At 36.8% G+C, this 23,325-nt stretch overlaps 1 protein-coding gene across 1 annotated transcript in view; it reads right to left on the bottom strand.

Annotated features, from left to right (window-relative positions):
* LOC140148183 (uncharacterized) overlaps positions 1-20,839 on the bottom strand; it is a 49,496-nt gene extending 28,657 nt beyond the window's left edge. The window contains 8 exon segments of the mRNA XM_072170043.1: positions 1,804-1,946; positions 7,604-7,669; positions 8,435-8,532; positions 8,534-8,577; positions 10,117-10,187; positions 12,371-12,655; positions 14,264-14,431; positions 20,790-20,839. Coding sequence (XP_072026144.1) covers positions 1,804-1,946; positions 7,604-7,669; positions 8,435-8,532; positions 8,534-8,577; positions 10,117-10,187; positions 12,371-12,655; positions 14,264-14,431; positions 20,790-20,838 — 924 coding nt within the window. The 5' untranslated portion in view covers position 20,839.
* Between the last annotated feature and the right edge of the window lie 2,486 nt (positions 20,840-23,325).

Genomic DNA, 23,325 nt, shown 5'->3' with positions numbered 1-23,325 from the left:
TACCACGAACCGCGAAAAACCGCCAACAACCGCCGCTCAATAGAGATATCCAACTAGATTGCCTGCAGGGCTACAAAGAACCACAAACGGCGAAATTTGGATATCCAACTAGATTGCCCCAGTGCTACAAAGAACCACGTACATTTTAGTTATAGCTACATATACTCGTATTTTTTATTGTTATAAATCAAGGATAATATTATTCAAACTTCTATTTTTCGCTTTATTCGTCTTATGGAGTATTTCAGTAACCGGATGACTTTTCAAGCTTGGAGCTACTCGGCTTCATTCATAAAAAAAAACGAAATCTACCAAAAAAAAGCGTTGACAACGTAAAGAAAGCAGCAAGTTTAAAAAGCCCCCCACCTCGGCTCACTTTTTGAAACTTGGTCCCATTAGTAAAATATACTGATTTAAACTTTGTCATAATTATCAACTTAAAACATTTCCAGAAGTGTTATGAATCTTTAATGTGCCGATGCGATATATTACTTAAAAGTTGTTAGCATTCTGGAACGATCAGAAAGGTTATTATGTTGTTCTTGGCCAATATCCTATATATGTTTTGTTTTATAATAATTATTAAGTTCATGATCAATGATTGAATTAAACGAATAACAAGTAGGCATGTTAATGACAATGATGCTAAAAACACCGATTTGCTGTTGATATTCAAAATGGGACCAAGTTTCAAAAAGTGAGCCGAGGTGGGGGCTTTTTAAACTTGCTGCTTTCTTTACGTTGTCAACGTTTTTTTGGTAGATATAGACTACTTGACATCATTGTTTATCAACAAAGGCAAGGGACTGGTCTATCGATATGCTTGAACGAATCGCTACACTGTTCAATGGCTTTCTTGTAGGCCTACTATATGCAATGAGGTTGGCGATTTAAAATGAATGTGCCTTGAGCAAACTACGATGCTGCAGGGCAAAGAGCAATGTAAATTGCCATAATTCATGCGCTTACTGCCGGGAATGACGTCACATGTAAAGTGGTCTATACGTTCTAATTCATCTGAGTAGCATTGGAGAAAATCTTAGTGCATGGGCATTTGAAACTAATCCTACACTGCCCAAAATAGGGATCAGAAGTAACAGTATTATTAATTAAGTCTTAATTACTGGTTATTTTATTACTGCCCGTATATGATATCTACCTACAGAATATCTAAAATACCCCAATATTTATCCCAACCCATAAATTGAACCCTTTTGAAATTGGTTTATGTATAAAAGTCTATAAGAGCAATTAATCATATTGATGCATTATCTCAAAAAGATCATATGCCAGTGACATATACTAGGGTTGTAGCTAAGTGGGTGGTGGTCCCAGGTGGTGGTGAGTGGTGGAGTTCACCACTAAAGGTTCATTTCAATGCTGGTGAACCACCACTGAATGTATCCTCATAGTGTTCAGTATTGGTAAAATGCTAATCAAAATCTGTTAGCTACAACCCTAGTCACATACATTATTGAAATTGCAAGCATGCAATTTGACAATTTTACAGATAAAATGTATAACTTTCCACAATCTTGCTTGCTTATACATATCTTTAAAAAAACAAAACAATTAACAATTTTCAATATTTTAGCCTGATTTCCTTCCAAATTTGTTATGCAACTAGTATAAGATAAAAGTGCTACACTTTCAATAGGTAATGTAAATTCCCCTGACTAAATCCTGAAATTTTGTTCACATGTTTTGCCAAGTATACCTAACATTGATTGCAGCCAGAGGACAAAACTAATTGTCCACATGTTGTAGACCATCAAGATGATTATTGATAACATAAAACAATACCTTAAATAACCTGTCTAAAACCAAGTTTTTCTCTAGTCCTAATGGTCCAAGACATTGGTCATAAAGTTCTCTGGTAATTCCTTGCCGCTTGGTGCATAGTGCTTGGTACTGGTCATACAAGGCTTCTACTTCATTCTGGTCAACTATAAGATAAAATATCAAGTGCATCACTGAGTTTAAAACATGTATGTTGTTGAATGGTGAATAAAGTCAGCCATTTTATGTGTTTTTCATTATTCAATATAAGACTTCTCACATGCCACTGATATATCCCAATATTGGTCCAGAAGGTCCTGTAATGGGGCAGATAGAGCACACAGACACAGTCAGGAATACCAAAGCATATGTGACAATACACCACGAATGAGCCGTAAATTCGTCCTGGTCATTTCTGTTTTATTTCGTGTTTAGAAAATATATATCATAAGCTTTAAAATGGTATATCATTTGACTTCAAACAATATCCAGAAGCAGGGTTATGGTTATGTGTTTCTTTTTCCACATTGCTGGCAATAAATATCAAACAGTCATAATTGGCGGTCATTTCAAATTATCCCCAAGTCAACGGTGTTCAGGAATGTCCTCTCCGAGGAGGCCAATAAAAGTGACACCGAATGGGATACGTTTCTTAACACTGAAGTAACTGAGGATGAGGTAGCTAAATATGTGAACTCTTTGAAACAGGGCAAAGCGACTGGTATTGATGGCATACCTGCTGAATTTCTTAAACATTCGCCAAAAGTCTTGCTCGATATGCTTGTAAGTTTACTCAATGCAATATTAAGCTCTGGTTGCTTTTCCTTGCAGTGGGCCACTGGGCTGATTGTCCCCATTTTTAAAAAAGGTAAACGTGATGAGCCCAGTAATTATCGGGGAATATCACTTATTTCAGTTCTATGTAAAGTTTTCTCGGGAGTTCTCCTGAATAGATTGAACTTCTGGGCAGACGCAGTGAATTTCTTTTGCCAAGAACAAGCTGGTTTTAGAAAAGGTTATCGCACAACAGATAATGTTTTTATTATGTATACAGTAATTAATAGATACTTGTCACGTAAAAAAGGTCGATTATATATTGCTTTCGTAGATTTTCGTAAAGCTTTTGATTCTGTGAATCACCAACTGCTCATTTCTAAACTAAAAGATGCTGGAATTACAGGTAACATCCTTGAAGTGTTGCGTTCCATGTATATGCAATTAAATGCACATGTTAAAACTCCTAATGGAGTCACAAATTCTTTTCCTTGTTTATCAGGTGTTCAGCAAGGGTCTGTATTATCACCATTTCTTTTTAATTTGTTCCTCAACAGCTTGAGTCAACAGCTGAATTCTTCTGACATCCAGGAAATCCAACTTGGCGGCGCATATATAAACCACTTACTCTATGCTGATGATCTAGCACTGATCAGTGATACAGTATTTGGACTGCAACGACAAATAAATATTCTTGCTAACTACTGTAAAGTATGGGGTCTAACAGTCAATACTGAGAAAACAAAAATCATTGTTTTTCGTCGTGGTGGTGTATTAAAGAGATATGAAAAATGGTATTATTTAGACGAGCAAATAGACACTGTTAATTCATTTAAGTACTTAGGAATTACATTCAGTTCGTCTGGATCATGGATCAAATCACAAGAGTATTTAAGTGTACAGGCTAAGAAAGCCCTTTTTAGTGTTAAAAGCATTGCCAGTAAATTTGGTCGCCTACCTCCTGATGTAATGTGCAAAATTTTTGATACTAAAATTGCCCCAATTATGTTTTATGGATGCTAATTATGGGGAACAGATGAATCAATGTTAATTGAAAGAGTACATTTAAGTTTCTGCAGGTACCTACTCAACATACCAAAAACAACTTCTAGTGATGGTGTGCGAGGTGAATTGGGCAGATATCCTTTGTTTATTCAAACTCTGATGAGAGTTATCAAGTATTGGCTATATATTCTTGAATTAAGTCATAATAGAACATTATTTCAGTGTTATAAATTTCAGTACAACAAAGCCGAACGTGGCCAGGAGTGTTGGGCACTAGCTGTCAAAAACATTTTGTTTTCTAGAGGATTTGGTCACGTTTGGATTGCACAAGGTGTTGCCAATAAAAATGTTTTTATTTCACTTTTTAAGCAACGTTGTACAGACATAGAACTACAACGTTTTGATGAGTCTATGCGTACTAATTCTAAGTTAAAATATTATTCAATCTTTAAGACTGATATCATATGTGAAAAGTATTTATTTATAATTGAAAATGTTATGATGAAGATTTTGTTGACTAAACTCCGACTGGGTAGTTTGAATTTGGAAGTAGTTTTAGGAAGATATGAAGGTATACCACGCAATGAACGTCTCTGTAAATTATGTGAGTCTGGATTGGTCGAAGATGAACTGCATTTTGTTCTAGTGTGTGATTATTTTAGGAATGAGCTGCAACGTTTTATACCTAGATACTATCGTGAAAACCCAACTGAACTGAAGTATTGCCAATTCATGCAGACTTCTGATAGCAGGATCTTGAAAAATCTGTGTAAATATTTATTTAATGCATGTAAGAAGAGAGATATATACTTTCGTCAGTAGATGTATACGTTAATATTGTTTATGTAATTTACAATGTATTTTAGGGCCGGAGGCCTTTATATACTGAATAAATTTCCCTCATTTGAGGGAATTGAATTGAATTGAAAAATCTCATTGTTAATTGTTGGTTATACATACCTAGACAAAATACAATGCTTTGTAACCCACCACTTGAACAGGATTTAGCCAAAGCAAACAAAGACTAGAGGTATTTAAGAATTCTATAGACATAGGTAGAAGCTTATTATCCTGTTCAACAATAGGATTATTGATTGGTTTAAAAGGTGTTTGACTGGCGCTATCGAAATGAGATATATGTAGCACCAACTTGAAATACCTATAATTACGACCTTCATGCACATTTTACACTGTAGCTAAGAACACAATTTAGGACATTTACGGCTCATTTGTGGTGTACGGTCATACATGGGACAGAATAATGGGAATACATGTAATTGTTTTACATGCAAGAGGAATATGAAAATACTCTAAAACACTTTACAAAAGGATGCATTTGTTAAAAAAAATGTGCAACACACAAACCCATCATTCTCAAGTATGACACCAAAACTGCAGGGCTTCATTACTGCTGCAATTGTTGGTCTAAAGTGTAAAAGTGTAAAAGTATGTATACTTACTCCCCTACGAAAAGAACGTCCATGCTGAGGCGATCATAATTACGACCAAAATTGCGATCATTATTGCAACCATAATTACGATTAAATTTGGTTGTTTTTATCATCGTAATTTTAATCACATTTGGACCCGCAGCGATCATTATTTTGATTGTTATTAGTGATCGTAATTTTGATCGCGAATATGTGACCATTAACTGTGATCGTTTTTTTAATCGCCAATAATGATCGTAATTTTGTGTAATGCGATCATTAAAACGATCACATTAAATGATTGCTATTTTTGATTGCTACATTCGATTGCTTCTATTGCGATCAACATTAAAATGATCGTAATTTCCCGCCGCTGCAACCAAAAACAAGCTATACGTACAAGACCATGCATGCAATGCATGCACCATTATTTTAACCCTGAATTACTTACATCAACTATGAGTCCAACACATATAGTATGCTTGACATTAAAGATATTTTTTAAAAGTTAGTGGAAATTGTAGTGATGGAGGCGGTAGCTCAAACTGGAGTCTAGAGTAACTCGACTTAGTTCTCAAGTCATGTGATATAGTTGCAGTCTAAGACAATTAATGCAAGAGAATAATTTCTTGAGCCAGGCCGGGTGCTAGCAAAATTACAAAGAAAGGATTGCCAAAAATTCAATTCCATAAAAATAATGCCCTATAAAATACTGACGGGTTAAAATCTTAAGCTTACCAAGCATGCTAAAGAAGCTCAAACTCATTTCTACTTCTACTTCTACGAAGAAATAGAGATAGTAGAAGTAGAAGTAGAATATTTCTACTTCTAATTCTATTGAAAATTTTAAGCTTACCTAACATGCTATTACTAGTAAGGCTAAAAAAGCTGAAACTCATATCATCATGCCCATCTCATTTCACTACTGTCGCTGGCTGACTAGTCGTGGGATGTTTCTCACTTTCTTTCTCAGTATGGATGGGTTTTTTTTAACCAGAATATATTAATATTTTTTTTGTGATCCTGATCTCTTCATCTGTTGTTCACATAATGACAAAATTTCATGACGCAACAAAAAATTTTAGTTAGTACCCCCTCTAGATCTAGCCTAAGAACCAACCAATATAGATACTGGAAATCCTGAGACTAGCTAACAGCCACAGTGATTTGTTGTTGAGTATGATGGGGCTCATTTCCAGGTGAAGTGATTGAAATCAGGCAAACAGTATTTCAGAAATGCAACTAGAAGGAAATCACAGGAAATGGTCTCAACCAAAAGATGACCAAACATTCCATACCTCAGAAAGCAATTTTTAAAGAAACTTACAGAGCCGATCATTGTAAATAACCATGAACAAGTTTTGTGAATGAATTTAGGGTGAATAAACCTGGAAGTCTATCAATTGTTGACTGTTTGCTGAAATTTAAGTCCTAGTATGAAATATCCACAGGACAGAGCAAGGCATTTTAGTACATAATGCTGGGATGTAATATGTGTGGTACATTGTATGCTGATACATACATGTATACTGTGTTGGTGTTATTTGTACATAGATTGGGTTATTTTGGGGGTTATGGGTTATTTGATCATTACACCAGTTATTGGTGAATTTTTATCAAGAAACTTTGATATTTAAAAGGATGTTACCAATTTGTATATGGCCGGACAAACTGTAGCACGAGTTACAGTAGCTCAAGTTAAGCGTCTGTCACACTTACACGGACTGGGTCAACCTACATCACCGTATACAAAAATATTTTATCCGGTGGCAAAATCACCATTCCGCAGAAGATTTGGTGGGATTTGGGGTTCGATTCCCTTTCGTTTCTCTATGTGTTGTTGCCGGTAATAATCCTGTAGGTGTCGTATGTCCGATCGTTCAGCAGGGACGTCGACTCTACCAGAAAAGTGGGGGAGGGGTGTCTGAGAGGGAATGTGGCTCCTTAGAGGCAGTGGCGTAGCAAGTACTTTTTCAGAGGGTGCAAAAAGGTGAAAGACAACTTTTAAGGGGGCAGACTTTAACGAAAATGGTCAAAAATGGGATAAAAAGTACAAAAAGGGCTAAAAATATTTGCTATTCATTCCTTTTTTATTATAAAAAAACAACAACATGTAACCTTTTTTGACACCCGGTACATACTGTATTTATTTGAGGTTGTGGTTAAAACACTACAGTCCCTTAGTAAGATCAAGTACTATTATAGATCTCATCCCGGGCCCATAGTTTTAACCAGAACCTTTCATGGTAGTATATAATTGTATTATCATATCTTGTTTTCAGTCTGCTGTGCTGTATCTAAATAGAGAACTCCTCCTTTATTGTAGCTATTAAAGTTTGTTCGGCTTATATAAGGCTGAAATTATTCGGCTTTTGTTACTGCGTGCATCAATAAAGTCCCAACTCGCGCTCGTGCAAATTCACATAAGCGTGCGCCAATCACGCATTACGCAACAAACAACTAGCGTAAGCTCTGCGCCCCAACTGTGTGCATGCCATTCTATATCGATACGCTGTGTTATGAGTCTTATTTTTTCCGCATTATATAAATCAAAAACAAAATATCTTGGGCACACACTTGGGATAGAAGTCAGATTGAATTGTTTCTATACTTACAATAAGTAGTTGATTTCAGTCTATTAATGTCATGCCAAGGCAACCTCTTTGCCGATGTCTCTGTACCTGCAACATTCAAAGCCAAGAAACAAACCCAGACAATTATATCACACACAATATGTCAATATTCACACAAACCTCTGTCCCAAAATGTTTACTTAATATAATAAATAAAATAAATAAATAAATTTCGGAATTTATATAGCGCTTTTTCCAGAGGATTCAAAGCGCTGTAATTTTGCTGCGTGGTGAATCATCACAATCAGATTACATCAACTAGGCTAGTTGCAGCCGAACCGGCGCAAACCTATCCGCACTTAGATTGTAACATCCACCCATTTTCTGCAGCTCCCAAATTCCATTGGGTGAAGGAAGTTTTGATAACGAAACAACTGATCGCCGATTTTGAAAGCAGGAGGAAACCGGAGATCCCGGAGAAAACCTGCGAGAGCGAGCATGGATCGGGATAAACCAAAGGCACATGAGTCCTTGGGCCGCGCCGGGGCTTGAACCCAGGACCTCAGTGGTGCAAAGTGAGGGAACTACCGCTGCGCTAACTCGCCCTCCCCAAAAGGTCCTGCATTTTAGAGGGAGTGGGATAACTGATAAAAAATTATCTTAATTTGTGAACAACTACTTTTTTAGGCATGTGATCCATTTGACAGCCTCATCCCCCTGATTTACCTCATTGTTGATGAGATTTTGGTATCATATATTTTCAGACTTGAATTTGGGTAAGTTGGTAAGTTAAATGTTAGCCCTGATGGCACCTGCCTAGGTTTGATTGGAGCAAATTATACATAGTTGCCTGTATACCATCTTAGTGCTTACCTGAGTAAAATGGTTTAACTAAGACACTTCTGGGATTGGCAAGAGGAGGGACTGGTAACCTGATCTTCAAGAAAGTGTGAGTTCTATTATGAGTATCTTGGTTCACAACGTTCACATATATCATAGTCTACACAGCTAGCACACTGAAAATACAACATGAACAAATGATTAAGAATCAGGGGTGTGTACAAGCCCACACTAAAATACAGGTTAGAAATGCATATTAGCTATATTTCAGTGCACCATAATTATGCACTCATCAACCTGCAGTACAGTACCAGCATACCGTAAAACCTTGTCTACAAGCATATTAGAGTGCTTCTGATGAAAGCTAAATTAATCCCGGTGCCATTATGGAGTTTGAGCAAATAAATGACAGATCCAAGCATATACGAACAAGTATTATTGTAAGACCAATGTTTTGTATTGGCATATTTACGCTAGTTTCGTTTGAACTTAGCTTTCCTCAAAAACACTATATATGCTTGTAGACGAGGTTTTACGGTAATATTACATTTATAATGGAAGAGTCAATTATTAGGTTTTTTGCCACAAGTTTTCAAAGAAAGTCATAAACATGCACATAAATATGCCAATATAGTGACACTAAAACACAGAGCTCCAGAAATCATCTCTCACCATGCTTTAATACAAATACAGTTTCACTGTATTATGTGTTCAATTTATTCATATTTTTCATTCATATTTTATTCATCAATCATTATACAGTCACACTATAATGTCCCGCTAGGTGAGTAAATGGGAGCGATCAATCAAATAGGAAGAATCACTGATTAGCTGATATAATACTACTGTGATTTATACCATACCAAATCGCTATTTTATTGTACCTCTCACCACACGCACACACTAAGATAATAAAAAATAGACAACAGAATTAAAGCTAGATAACCAGGACTCGACCGCTACACATATTTTGTTCCCTTTTATTTATATTTACTGCTTAGCTTGTGATTCCCTGTTTCATGTTATTTATTATTCATCTAACCCGTTCCTATTACATGTATGCTTAGTTTAAATCTGATGACCTTTCCTACATTTCCCTTTCTGCTTTGTTTTTTCTTTTTTCTACATATTATTTTTTTTCAATTTTTTATATTTGCTGCTTAGCTTGTGCTTTCCCATTTCCATATTATTTATGTAATTCTGTTCCCATTATTTTAGCTTCGTTTCAGTTTATCCAAATTTAGAGATGTTATATACACAATACATGGATGGTCATTGGATCTCATTATACTTGTTGTTGGCATTTTGTTGCAAGCAGGCAACTGAGTAGAACTCCTTCTTTGTAAGCAAAGAACACGTTGCCACAATTAACTTTGACCCCAAAAAATTTAACAAATAAATGGACCCAAAATTAGTCAAATGCATTACAAATAACTTGCTTATCATAAAGCAGGTCCAACAGCTCTGAAATGTTTATGTTGTCTAATATTATATTGAGATAAGATCTCGGCATTACCATTAGTATACATGAGTGTAAGGGAAATGAATCTAATTTACCCAAAATTTTTGTTTCACAACAATAAGATGCTACGCAACTCTAAAGTAGCGTAACCAAGTTTGATAAAAATAGACTAAAAGCATTATACTGTTGAGTACATTCCACTTAGAAGTATTTATTTGAAAGTAAATACAGAAAAACATAATTGACTCCATACCTTATACCTTATCCCACACACAGGACTTGCATTGCACAAATTACAGCTGATTCCACGGTGTATATAACCTTCTGCAAATCATAAATATTGTTGTATTAGATTAGAATTCTATGATATCTACTGATATTGAAACATGTCTCTAGTTACGATAGTGGAAGCAATGATCCACCTATATTTAAAATTATAAGAAAATAGATTATTTTGCTTCCGAGCACATCAACTCCAACAGTGGAGTCTCTGTGCCTGAGCACAGAGATGATCCACCAACTATAATATATAAATAGATTATTTTGCTTCCCAGCGCCGCAACTCCAACAGTGGAATCTCTGTACCCGAGCTCAGAAATGATCCACCGCTATAATAAGAAAATAGATTATTTTGCTTCCAAACGCAGCAACTCCTACAGTGGAGTCTCGGTGCCCGAGCGCAGAAATGATCCACCGCAATAAGAAAATATATTTAAAATACCCATCAACAAATCACACCATGACCAACTGCTGAATAAAAAAGTGACTTGTGATTTGACTTGTGATTTGATGAATTGTGACTTGAATTGCAACTTTTTCAAAATTACTTACTTGTGATTTAGACAAAAGGACTTGTCATTTGGGCCTGATTTGCACAAAATGACTTGTTACCATCTCTGCTTTTAATTTATGGGGGTACTACACCCTGACAAATTTTGTGCCTATTTTTGCATTTTTCTCAAAAATTATAGCGCATTGGTGACAAGTAAGATATGTACATGTATATTATAGGGGCAAGGACTACAACTACTGCACTGAAAAATTCAGCAACTCAAGGCAAGTAGTTATTGATTTATTGATCAAATAATGGTTTTCCCTCATTTTTGACTGTAACTCCACAACTGTTGTTTGTGCTGAAATAAAATTTCCAGTGCAGTAGTTGTAGTCATTGCCCCTATAATATAAATATCTTACTTGTCATCAATGCTCTACCATTTTTGAGAAAAATGCAAAAATATGCACAAAATTTGCCAGGGTGTAGTACCCCCTTAAGGTGGCTGTGTACTCTCAGACATGCATGTAGTAAAAGTGCAATAACTTTGTAATTATTCGCGCAAAACATATAAAAGTATACATTTTTATGATGGCAAGACATCAATAAATCTTTATATAAATACAGATTTGGGGTAAAAACAACAATTATGAAGAAAATCACAAAAAAGTGAGTTTTTTGGCAATATTTGTTAGGTACATCATAACAAAAAACACTCTTTCCAAAATATTTTATTTTGTTTTTAGCTCAATCTTGAGGCTCCATTCCAAAAACGTTTTTTTATTTTTTGACATTGGCCTTATTTTTTGAGATATTGACCATATAAGGCATCAAAATGAACTTTTAAAATTCAAAACGCCTATTTGCACAAAATGATGCCCAAAATCGGAAATAGACCAAAATATAAAAAAATGAGAAAACCGTTTCTTGAGTCGATCATGCTTTTTACGATGATCATATTTGCTTACCTATAGATGCTGTATTTATTGAGTTATCGTGTACCTAAATCGTCATTTTACCCAGAAAATGAACATTGAAATAATGGCCGTTGAAGTTTAAAGTGGTCACATTTTGCACTTTCATCGAATCTCACAGGAGAATGCGACAGTTTTCGTTTTTGTAACTTATATTACGTGAACATCGGGTAAATCCACAGCCCCTTGAGAAGTTTGAGCGAAATCCATTCATAACTTGATATTTAAATCGGGGAAAGAACTTGAAAAAACCCACATTTTATCAGCTAAAACGGAGCCATTTGACCACTAGGTTTTGTGAAATCAGTGCTTCCGTGGTGTTTCCATAAGATGCGCCGCGCAGATGCAGATAAGCGTCGCGATCGTCGCGTATTTGTGCGTTAACAAATTTCGCGACATAACGCGATGAGTTGTTCTTGTGGCGTGTACCTTTGCTGGTACAACAAAGATTTTCTTTCCTTTTCAATTTCAAACACGAGTGGAATAGTGAAATAAAATCCTTAAAATAATGCAGTTGGAGTTTACAAATCTGGATTTTCATTCCTTGTATTTATAAAAAACATAACAAGGTACAAACATATCATAAAAACTTAATTTTGAGAAAGAAACAATGGCTAGAGTACACAGCCGCGTTAAATGTTGACAATTTGGATGAGCTTGCTTGAAATTGCCCATATATATTCAACACTGTTACACTTGACACTGATAGTGATATCATTAAAAAATTCACAACATTCAATGCATGATTTCTAATAACAAACCTTTCCTTGCTTGGTCCTCTGCAATATTAAACAGTAAGTTCAGCAAGCTCTGGTTATCCTGATGTAATGATGTACCCTGTTCCGGAGTGCCTACCAAATTTCCATCATGATCAGGTCTAACTGCATGACTGGGTGTAGCTAGTAATGAATGCTGGGTAGTTATGGCTGCTGTAGTGTTTAAGGTATCTTGATGTCCTAGTTCTTGGTGGGTTGGGGTGGATGGTAGCATTAGTAAATTATCTTCCCTCCAACTTCCATTCAAATTTACATGCTCTGTATCATCATCTATTGTGAATAGATCATTAAAAAAATTATAAGTCTATTCTTTATAATGTCCTACTAGGGCACAGCAGATACATGTACATGTATGTAGGATTGTATGTTGCCCCATCTCTTTATAATTAATTGACTTGTCTGTGAGACATTTACAAGATAATAAAATCATTACTTGTTCAAATCACCGACAAATGTGGTCAAATCTGAGCAGTTGTGATTTTTGCTCTCCCTTATTATAGTGCAAGTTTACCTGTGCTTCTCTTCTTCAAGTTTATCTTTGTAAAAGAAATTGACATCAGATCTTCATTGGGCTATTCCAGTTGAAATCCATATACCCCCCATGTTTGTTTGTTTGTTTGTTTAACCAGGTTGGTCTGTGAGGGACACATGTTAATCCATGGGAAATCCATGGGCCGTTCCAATTCTCATACATAATTTTTTTTTTATGCACAAGCCTGGATAGCCAGTACAGGCTAATAAAGATGCATACTGGCCCAGATACATGTAACTTTGAAAAACAAAGCAAGGAAAAGGAGAAAGAGAAGAAGGCCACTCCCAAACACAATTGTACAATTTTATTCTTAGCCCTTACTTTGTGAGAAAGGAAATTGGAATTTCAATCTCAAGCCCCGATGCAAAGGCTTTATGGAAGACATGTGCATTATCTTCTACACAGGGAGTGTACTTACTACTTTCAAATGGGGTTACCTGAATGAGTGAACTACTAGTACATTTGAAATGTCTCCTGTGTGGGAGATTATTAAGATTGATAGCACATAAACTACATACACTTAAAACACCAGCAAATAATCCTTGTTAGGGATGCACCATTAGATATTATCATGGGGAGGGGCTAGGGAGTGTTTTGAAAAAAAAAAAACTTTATGCACCATCCAAGGAAAAAACTTGATATGCAAAGCAGGGAAAAGAAAAAATTTTTGCTGCCTCAAAAAAAAAAAAAAAAAAAAGCCTCACCTCTGTGAGCACAATGTCTAGTTATTACTACATAGTTGAAATGCACAATTATGTGTGTTTTTTTTTTTTCATTAAATTAGTGCTGTTACTGCTGTATTTTTCTGACATTGGGAGTAGGTTATTTAGAATCTCTAGCTTACAGCTCCATTGTTTTGAATCCCAACTTGATTACAACCAACTCACCATTATTAGACTAAATTAGGCCTGCTAAGAATACGCGATTTTGGAGGCCAAAAAACGCACCCGATTTTCCAAAAACGCATAAAAATCTGTGATTTCCGCCAAAAACGCATAAAATCGTTAAAAAAAAAAATTTAAAAAAAACGCAAATTGCGGGCGCAAATAACGCAATTGCGTATTCTTAGCAGCCCTAGACTAAATCCTTTGTCATCTACACTGCGTATGTGTTATGCCTGTAGTGAGGACTGACAACGCACCCTTTGTATTGTATCAGACTCATAAATATTGTTGTGCAACTTTTGTTGTGCGCCATAGCACAACTAACTATCTAAAAAAGGGTAAATTTGGACACAACTTTGCAGTTGTCAGTCCCCAGATTCTAGGGAAAGATTTTTCTAACACATTAAGTTTCTCAATCATCAACCCAGACTGTTGAGGAATAAGGGCGGCAGTCTAACTCACCATCTTGCTTTGTCATTCTCCATCCAATACCAATGTAATGTCTAGCTAGCACCATCCCTCCAAGCACAACTGCACCTGTTGCCAGGCCAACACAAAATGGCAGCCATGAGGATGAACTTGATGTGGACACCAGTGCATTTGATAATGGTTCTAAACTGTCTGTCATTGCTGATGGAAAATACCAAAAAGGTAAAAGTAAGTTTTGATTAGGAAACTATTTTGTTTTGCTCAGTTGCAATCATATATACATAATACAATAGATAAAAAGAAGTACCTCTGCTAATATATTATATATAGCAGAGGTACTTCTTTTTCAGTGTTAGATAGCTGAAATAGCTATTTATTATATGGTGGTGTAATGTCTTCTGGAGGCCATATATTGAAATTCTGTGTGAATGAAGGCTTCAATGGTTAGATAAGATTCAATTTCTTATTTTCTTTGACCCTAAACCTGCTCAAAGACGCTAAGACATCCCTATATTTGCTTAGATAGCCGATGTGACGCTGATTTAATGCTCTTCTGCAAATTCCAAAAGACAGTCCCTGATATTGTAGTTCGTGACGATAGCCATGAAGCGCCACAAAGTTATGAATAGCCCAAGGTCAATAATGATGCATGATGGGAAGTCAACATGCTGAAATAAATAAACAATTCGTGTAGGGGTGTGTCGAGAGATGGAGAGATTTTCATCGTGTTTTAACTAAGGGTGAAAATAAGTGGGAGACGGGAGCCGTTTGGCCCCCAGAAACTCTGAAATGGCCCCTGGTTGCATCTCGATATTAGTTGACCAGGGGACACTTTTCTCCTGAAACTGGCCCCCTTGATAGTGAACCAAAAAACATCAAATTCAAAGGAACTAGTGCTTATTTAACTCATACCAGCACACAAAAAGTTATTCCAAGTTAAATTTGTTGAACCAGGTGCCATTTTTATGTAAAAGTAGCCCCTGGCCCATCACTCCCAATATTTTTACCCCTGGTAAGTGGCCCCTGGTTCATCCAAAGTGGCCACTGGTTCACTCCAAATCTTGGTGAACCAGGGGCCACTTTTTTTGCCAAAGTAGCCCCTGTTTCAAGCTCTCTTATTTTCACCATTGGTGTTAACTCATTTAGACTCCATAATATTTTACATCCATAGTGCAGGTGGCTTTCTGTGACCCTCTTAATTAAATCAACATTTGTGTGGGAAGGAATGAGGTAAGATGTAGAAAAAAGTGATGACAATCTGACTATAATTTTGTACAGACTCTCTTCAGAACTTAATTACCATGTTTGTATGGAGATGGTTTATATACCGGCTCCATACATTTGATGTACCGTATGTAACTCAATTGTGCGTTCTTATTATTCGCTAGATACAGCGGTTTGAAAATTTCCTTTTAGTTGACATAAATCGAACAAAATTTTCAATAACAGGTAATAGCTAGTAGGATTTCAATTTTTATTAATGAAGTTACATGTAGTCAGGTGGATGTGAGTTAATAAGAGCAATGTCGGGGATTATAGATCACAATTTTTCGATCGATGTGGAGAGATGAGGTCCGACCAACAGCCATTATAATAATGAATGGTTCATGTTCAACTAATTGCAGCGGACGGTCTGTGGCTAGTAAGGAATCGTCTTTGACCATGCGCTGATCTGGCTGGTCAGGAAGATATTTAATATCCGGGTTAATATCCCGAATTTATAATATGCCCAGGGTTGTCAACTTTTTGGAATTGCTTGGCGTGAGACAGAGGCGAACCGGGATTTGCCAACTCCAATGTTCATTTTGCACCATGATTATTTGAGCAACGGCGCTCGTGAATGTGAAAAGCGGGGGGGGGGTAGGAGCAACAAATTATTCATGACGAAGCGTGAGATTTACTACCTAGGCGTGAGATTATACTACTTTGGCGTGAGACCGCGAGAAAGTGCCCCAATGCGTGAGACTCACGGCCAATGCGTGAGAGTTGACAGCCCTGATATGCCTACCAGTTCCATCGTATAACCGATTGCTAGAGAATATGTGTTACCATGTTTAATAAATTTGTATTTATCGTATAATAAAATGTGGCCAAATGTATAATGTGTACATAGTGTGTGGATCACAAGAATAATAATCTTCTACGGACTTGGCTACTAAGCATGACAGGAAGGATATTGACCTATGTCAGTTATCATATTAGAGATGAGGTCCGACCAAGTGCTTGTGTCATACTTTTGTCGCTGAGCGGCGTGACGCACGTGCATTGCAGACAAACGGACACAATCGAAGCTTGTCATTGGTTAATACGTCTTGCCTGTTGCCGCTTGCCACGGAGTATGACAGGGGCATTCACTGTGTGCGATCATGCCTGAGAGGCAATTCCCAATAAATAAGTTCACTGATGTAGTTTTGTGGAATGACAAAATTGTTTTTGGAAACTTGGATGTTTGTTTCAAATGATGATGTAGGATAGCAAGGTGAGTGAATTCGTGAAGAGATTTCCTTGTTTGGGTGATAGTAGGATACGGGACGTAGGCTAAAATAGTATTCACTCAAAACAAAATAGTAATCACTCAAAACAAAATGGTTCGTTTTATTTTGAACTTATCCTCGAGAGTTCATGTTGGTCAAATCAATTTGGACACTGTCACTGCTTGATACCCAAAACAGGGCTACATGTAGACAATTAAGGCTAAATCACATGTTTAATATTTTTCACTCACTGGAGCCCATCTTATCTAAATCAATTCTTTACAAAAATATCTCATGTTCATAATTATACCACTAGGTCTAGTGCTTCAAATTTCTATGTCCCGAGAGTAGGATCTTGCACCAAAAAGTCTTTTCTATCAATCCACACTTGATTGGAATAATTTACCATCCCAAATCAAAGCTATTATTGACAAAAATACTTTTAAATATGCCATAAAAAACACCTTGCCAGAAGTGCGTTAACCCAAGAGTCAGCTGCATTTGTGTAACCTGTTCCTTTCTTATACGTCGAACAACTGAATACATGCACAACGTACGGACCAATATATTTTTGTAAACATTTTAGGCCTATAACAAAATGTATATTTTCGTACAATTGTACAACTATCGTTTCTACCCTATGACCTATAAAAGTTACCTGTTATCAAAGTGTCCGCAAAAAACTGGTCATCGCAAGTATCTTTGATGCTGAAAAGTCACGATATTCACGCAGGGACAGGCCGAAAACCTTACCTCGATCGTAAAATCCAGCCCATGTATGTCATAAATAATTCATTAGGCCCTTTGCACTTGATTATTAGTTTCCTGTTGAAGAATTTGAAAAAGGGACGAGGTGACTTTTAATTATTAATTATTAATTATCTTTTATTTTCTTTATTTAGTTTGAACTATTACAAGCAACCTTCAACTCATTTTGACTAGAGCGGGCATTTAATTAACAATAATATTTGATTTTATAAATAAGTGAAGGTAGAGTTGTACTCTTTGTTCATTCATCATTATTGTTGACATTATTTAAGTCAGAAAATGGCCAGTAGAAGTAGTTGAAAGTTATTTTAAAGGAGAAAATTAGAAATAAAAATAAAATAATTAATTATTTTGAGATTTTCAATTTTGGACGCGGGCGGTAAACAGGAAACTAATAATCAAGTGCGAAGGGCCTTATTGTATTGTGTAAATGTCACTGATTGTGTCAACGTATTGTTATTGCACCTGTTACAGCAGAAGTCATGCTGAATTTATACTCGATCGCTGGATCACCATGTGAATTCGCTTATTAAAAAAAAAAACCTCTACGACCAGGTTGTTAAGCATCGAAAGCACGCTGACTGGCTTAGCAAATATCCAATTATTTTTGTAAACCAATCAGGTTAGACGTACTTTACTGGCGGGTCACATTAATTCATACCGTAAAAGGCCGTCGCCTTCATTGATTGGCTAACGATTGCGATGAATGGTGTTTGCAACCAATCACAAACGGGTTACAAATAAATAAAGCGCCCATCAGAAATTTTGTGTGACGTCATGCCACGAGGTAGCCGGAGGCTTCGCTTTTCTGCTAGCTTTAAAAGCGAGCGAGTGGTATAAAGTCAGTTTCACAGCTGTGATTTATGGAGCATATCATAAAATCTCTGAGCACATACACAGCGGATTTGACAGATAAAAATGACATTTGCAATTCTGAGCAACGGGATTCCATGAAATTGAAGATTATGTAAGTTATTCTACAGGATCGGTAATAATTAACAGCTGGTCTGCAGTATTTGAAGTGCATATGGCCATGTGTTTTGAACTCGCCACCCGTAGCGTTACATCACAAATATATGAATTTTTACACCAATTGAGTTTCAAATTAGAATATCTCCACAATTATCAACCCTAAACTAGCAAAAGTATACATTTTTGGAAAGCTGAAGGCATAAGGAATGTAACAATACATATTTCAACTCATTATACAGGGTGACCTTGAAGTTATACAGGGTGGAATAAAAAAATTGCGGATACAAAAAGGGTTACTTAATGCATTGCTTATTACTAACTTGCAGTAATAAACTGAAAGTAAATAACATCTATTTAGTTAGAGGATAGGGTGAGCCTACAGACTTTGGAAGATAAAAAAATCACAGCTGTTTGGTAATCTCGAAATACAGGGTGTCCCAAAGTATGTTAGAATTTTTTACAATTCATCATATTTTGAACTGAATCATTTTACCCCTAACCCATACAGGAAAAGTAAGTCCATATTTAGATTCCTCATCAAATTTCCTATCAGAAAATGTATACTTTGACTATGATAGGATAAGTAATAAAAATTTTACAGCCACTTTTAGATTTTGAAGATATCCATTACTTACTACAGTGTTTAATATGAAAGCGGGTGGTTTTGCGTGAAAGTTTGAATTTTATAGACTAAACCAATCATTAAGAGTTCAAAATGATTAAAAATAATTAGCAGAATTGTTTAGCTGTAAATTAAGACCAAAACCAAGTTTATAGCCCCTGTAGCAGTGAATTTATTCAAGTTACACACGTGAAACATCGCGTTCCCATAGAGTTTGTGTATACCGCTTCCCCTCCTCCGCTTCCCCCCTCCACCACCCTGACTACTGCAATTCAATCGACCACACAACCGTTAGTTGAGAAGCTATATTGTTCATATTTACAGGTTATTTAGTGGTATTATTTAGCTTTTAAATGAGACCAAAACCATGTCATAATCTTTTTGTTTAGCCGAGGTATGATGAATTGAACAGATCACAATTTGAAAATACGTAACACCACCACCCTTTTTGGGTGGCGAGTTCAAAACGTGTGGCCATATTGAAGTTTGTAAGTTTGTGACTTCGTACGTTATGTGCAATAGATATTACAGGAAGCTTAAATTGGCACGCTTTCCTGCAATTTGTCTGTCGCTTACGAAAGTTATTGGGAGTTCAGGGCACGTCACATCGAGTGTGACGTGACCTAGCTGGGCATATTCCTTTCTGTCCTTTTGCTTGTTTTGTCCTCCGTCCCAGGCACCGTCTTGTCTTTAAATGTTGGACCCCATTGGAAATAAGTTTACACATTTGCAGCTAGACTTTATGGGTCTTTGCTTGTATCCATGTATTTCATGCTAAATTTGTGATTATTTGTCATTTTGTGATTGATTATATTTATTGTTCTTGTCGAATTTGCCGAATAAATATGAATGAATGAATGACCTGCTCTGACGGCTCATTCACACGGTCTCGTTTTGTATCAGCTTACCAGACAGCAAATACACAGTATTAGCTGTGGGAACCAGACATACCTCCTCCCCCCTAAAAAAATGAGGGCAGTATTTCTTCTTCTTTTTGACTCCATATCAGGGCTGTCAACTTTTTAGAATTGCTTGGCGTGAGACAGAGGCGTACCGGGATTTGCCGACTCCAATGTTCATTTTGTACCATGATTATTTGAGCCACGGTGCTCGAGAATGTGAAAAGAGGGGGGGGTAGGAGCAACAAATTATTCATGACGATGCGTGAGATTTTACTCATTTTCCAGCTTTTTTGCGTGAGATTTACTACCTAGGCGTGAGATTATACTACCTTGGCGTGAGACCGTGAGAAAGTGACCCAATGCGTGAGACTCACGGCCAATGCGTGAAAGTTGACAGCCCTGCTCCATTACTACATTGTACTAGTGCAAAACAAATTATAGCCTTTTTAACCGGACTGTCATGTCATCAAATACACAAATTTATATTGTAAATCAGCTCAAGTTCAGGTCAATATACTGAAATGTTTGAGTAGTAAATAAAGAATATTACATGTGTTGTTGCTTGGATGTGCCAGAAAATGTAAATTCTGATTCAGTCTGCAAAATCAGGTCAAATTTAAGCTTTTTAGTTGCAATGCCGTTGTCGAATTCTGCAACCATGCGCCACAGAAATAGATTTTCGTGGTAGAAATGAATCTTTTAAAAGCAAGAAAAGCACTAAAAAGCAAGATTCACGGCGAGAAAAGCGAGATTGCGTGGCTTTTCTCTCTTAACATAACTAGTTATGCTAGGTATTTAACGTAGACGGTCTAAATTCTTACCCCCGGCTCTGATGATCCGATTCAAAAATAAATTCCGAGTTAACTCCATGTATGCCAACTGTTCAAGGTACTTATGAATAATTAATTAGGTGACGTATTTGCCAACTCACTAAGTACGCCCAAGCCCTGGCCCAAGGAAGATCGACGGTTGCAAGGGCCTGGTACGCCATGGAGAAGATTATGTCAACGCATTGTTCCCTTGTGCCGATTTGATTTCCGACAAGCTATTCAACGAAAAGTACCTTTTGTTCGGGACAAAGGGCTTCCGCCATTAAATCGGTAAGCTCATGGAGCTAATAAACCTGGAGAAGCAAAAGATTATGTAAACGCATTGTTGCTTTGTGTCGATTTCATTTCCCAGCTATTCATAACCTACATGTCTACCGCACACCGACACCGCCTGGCTAATAATTATTTGGTGCAGCAGGGACACTAAAATGAATACACGGGATCGATACACGTGAATTACTATGCACGATTTTGATATCAAACGAAAATCTTCGGATACGGTTAGAAAATGATGAATATCTCCCGTAAATGAATTTTTCTCAAGAAATCAGATGTGGTCTCATACACTTGAAAATACGTGTTGAACAGATATGATGGTCGCTAGAATGCGCTTTGAAAATTGGCCGTGCGCTTTGAACTCAAAATCGGACCAAAACTCTAAGTTTATATTGCGTTGGTCCTCTATGGACTACATCGTGTAGTACAGCTGCACTCACTACTAGGCAGTATAAAAGTCGATGACCATTGACCTCAATGGGGTATACAAGCTTATTCACGCACAACCAAGATCAATTACCCGGCTATTGTGAGTAGCCTTAGTCATGTCCCTCGACTAATTATTCGTCTCAAAGAGCTTCAAAGGTCTGAATCAAATGGCCAATCGTGGCTGTGGATTCAACCTACCATATCGATTTATGCCATGAAGATATAGGGTCGATGACACTGTGTACCGTCGGAGTTCCTCCATAATCGGTAACTGACCTAACCGCTTTAATAAGCAGGCTACTGTCAATAAATAATCAAACGAAAGTCGCGTGAAAGCGCCTACTGGAACGAAAAGTACCTTTTGTTACCATACACCCCAAGGGTGCCAGGTGATTGAGTAGCCGTAAGCGCAAAAGGCACACATTAGCCGCCGACGTATACATTTCTTTGTCATCCACTGACTTTAGGTGATTCATTTAAATAAATTGAATGCGCTTGCTGATCGATTAAACACCAGAATGTAAATGCCATGTCCGCATGTCTATAGGAGTCACTGAGGAGTACTGTGACAGCCAATCGATCTTTTTTTTTTCTAAGCGCGCGGCAAATGATAGCCCTTTTAACGGCCCCGAATTTTGCGTACTGAATCCTTACATTTTGCATACTGAAACATCATCATCTAGATCGCGTGTTAAACAATGTTTTTCTGGAACATTATTATTTTACATGTTTTTGCTTATTGCTATCTTCTGTAGATAGCATTTAGGGCCTACAAAAGATAAAATTAATACCTCTATTTATTTTTTCTTTATGTTTAATGATTTGAAAAGAAAAGGTGATCAACAAGGCTGATAAGAGAAGAAAGGGGATAGGCCTATCACTGCCTATACGAGGTTAATTTGAGAAGAAAGGTGATCAACAAGGCTGATTAGAGAAGAAAGGGGATCTCGAGGTTAATTTGAGAAGAAAGGTGGTCAAAAAGGCTGATTAGAGAAGAAAGGGTATCTACGAGGTTAATTTAAGAAGAAAGGTGATCTAAGAGGCTGATTAGAGAAGGGGATCTACGAGGTTAATTTGAGAAGAAAAGTGATCTACGAGGCTGATTAGAGAAGAAAGGTGATCTACGAGGTTCATTTGAGCAAGTCACATCCTTGATCTTCAAAACCTTATTTGAGCCAAGTCACATCCTTGATCCTCATTTCTTTATACTACACTAGTCAATGTTAGCATCTGCAATTCTATACTATAGCGCAGTCACATCCTTGATCTTCAAAACTTCATTTGAGCAAGTCACATCCTTGATCTTCAAAACCTTATTTGAGCCAAGTCACCTCCTTGATCCTCATTTCTTTATACTACACTAGTCAATGTTAGCACCTGCAATTCTACACTATAGGGCAGTTTCATCAATGATCTTCAAAACTTCATTTGAGCAAGTCACATCCTCGATCTTCATTTCTTTATACTTAGCACATGTAATTCTATACTATATCGCGACCACATCCTTGATCTTCAAAACTTGATTTGAGCCAAGTCACATCCTTGATCCTCATTTCTTAGTCAATGTTATCATCTGCGATTCTATAGGCCCAGTAGCCTATACATCCTTGATCCTCATATTTTAATTTGAGGCCGGTGACATCCTTGATCCTCATTTCTTTATACTACACTATAGCCTATGTTTGCTATCTACTGAAGATAGCTCGAACCAAGTAAATCGGTTGCATTTAAGTTTTCGCACAAGATTTGAAAAGACGACCAGTTTACCTTGTGACTGTGACACTGAATTTGGTAAACTTACGCGAACCGGACGTGCAACCCG

This window comes from Amphiura filiformis, chromosome 3, assembly GCF_039555335.1.
Source record: "Amphiura filiformis chromosome 3, Afil_fr2py, whole genome shotgun sequence".
Lineage (NCBI taxonomy): Eukaryota > Metazoa > Echinodermata > Ophiuroidea > Amphilepidida > Amphiuridae > Amphiura > Amphiura filiformis.
This window is presented reverse-complemented; position numbering and strand designations above follow the sequence as displayed.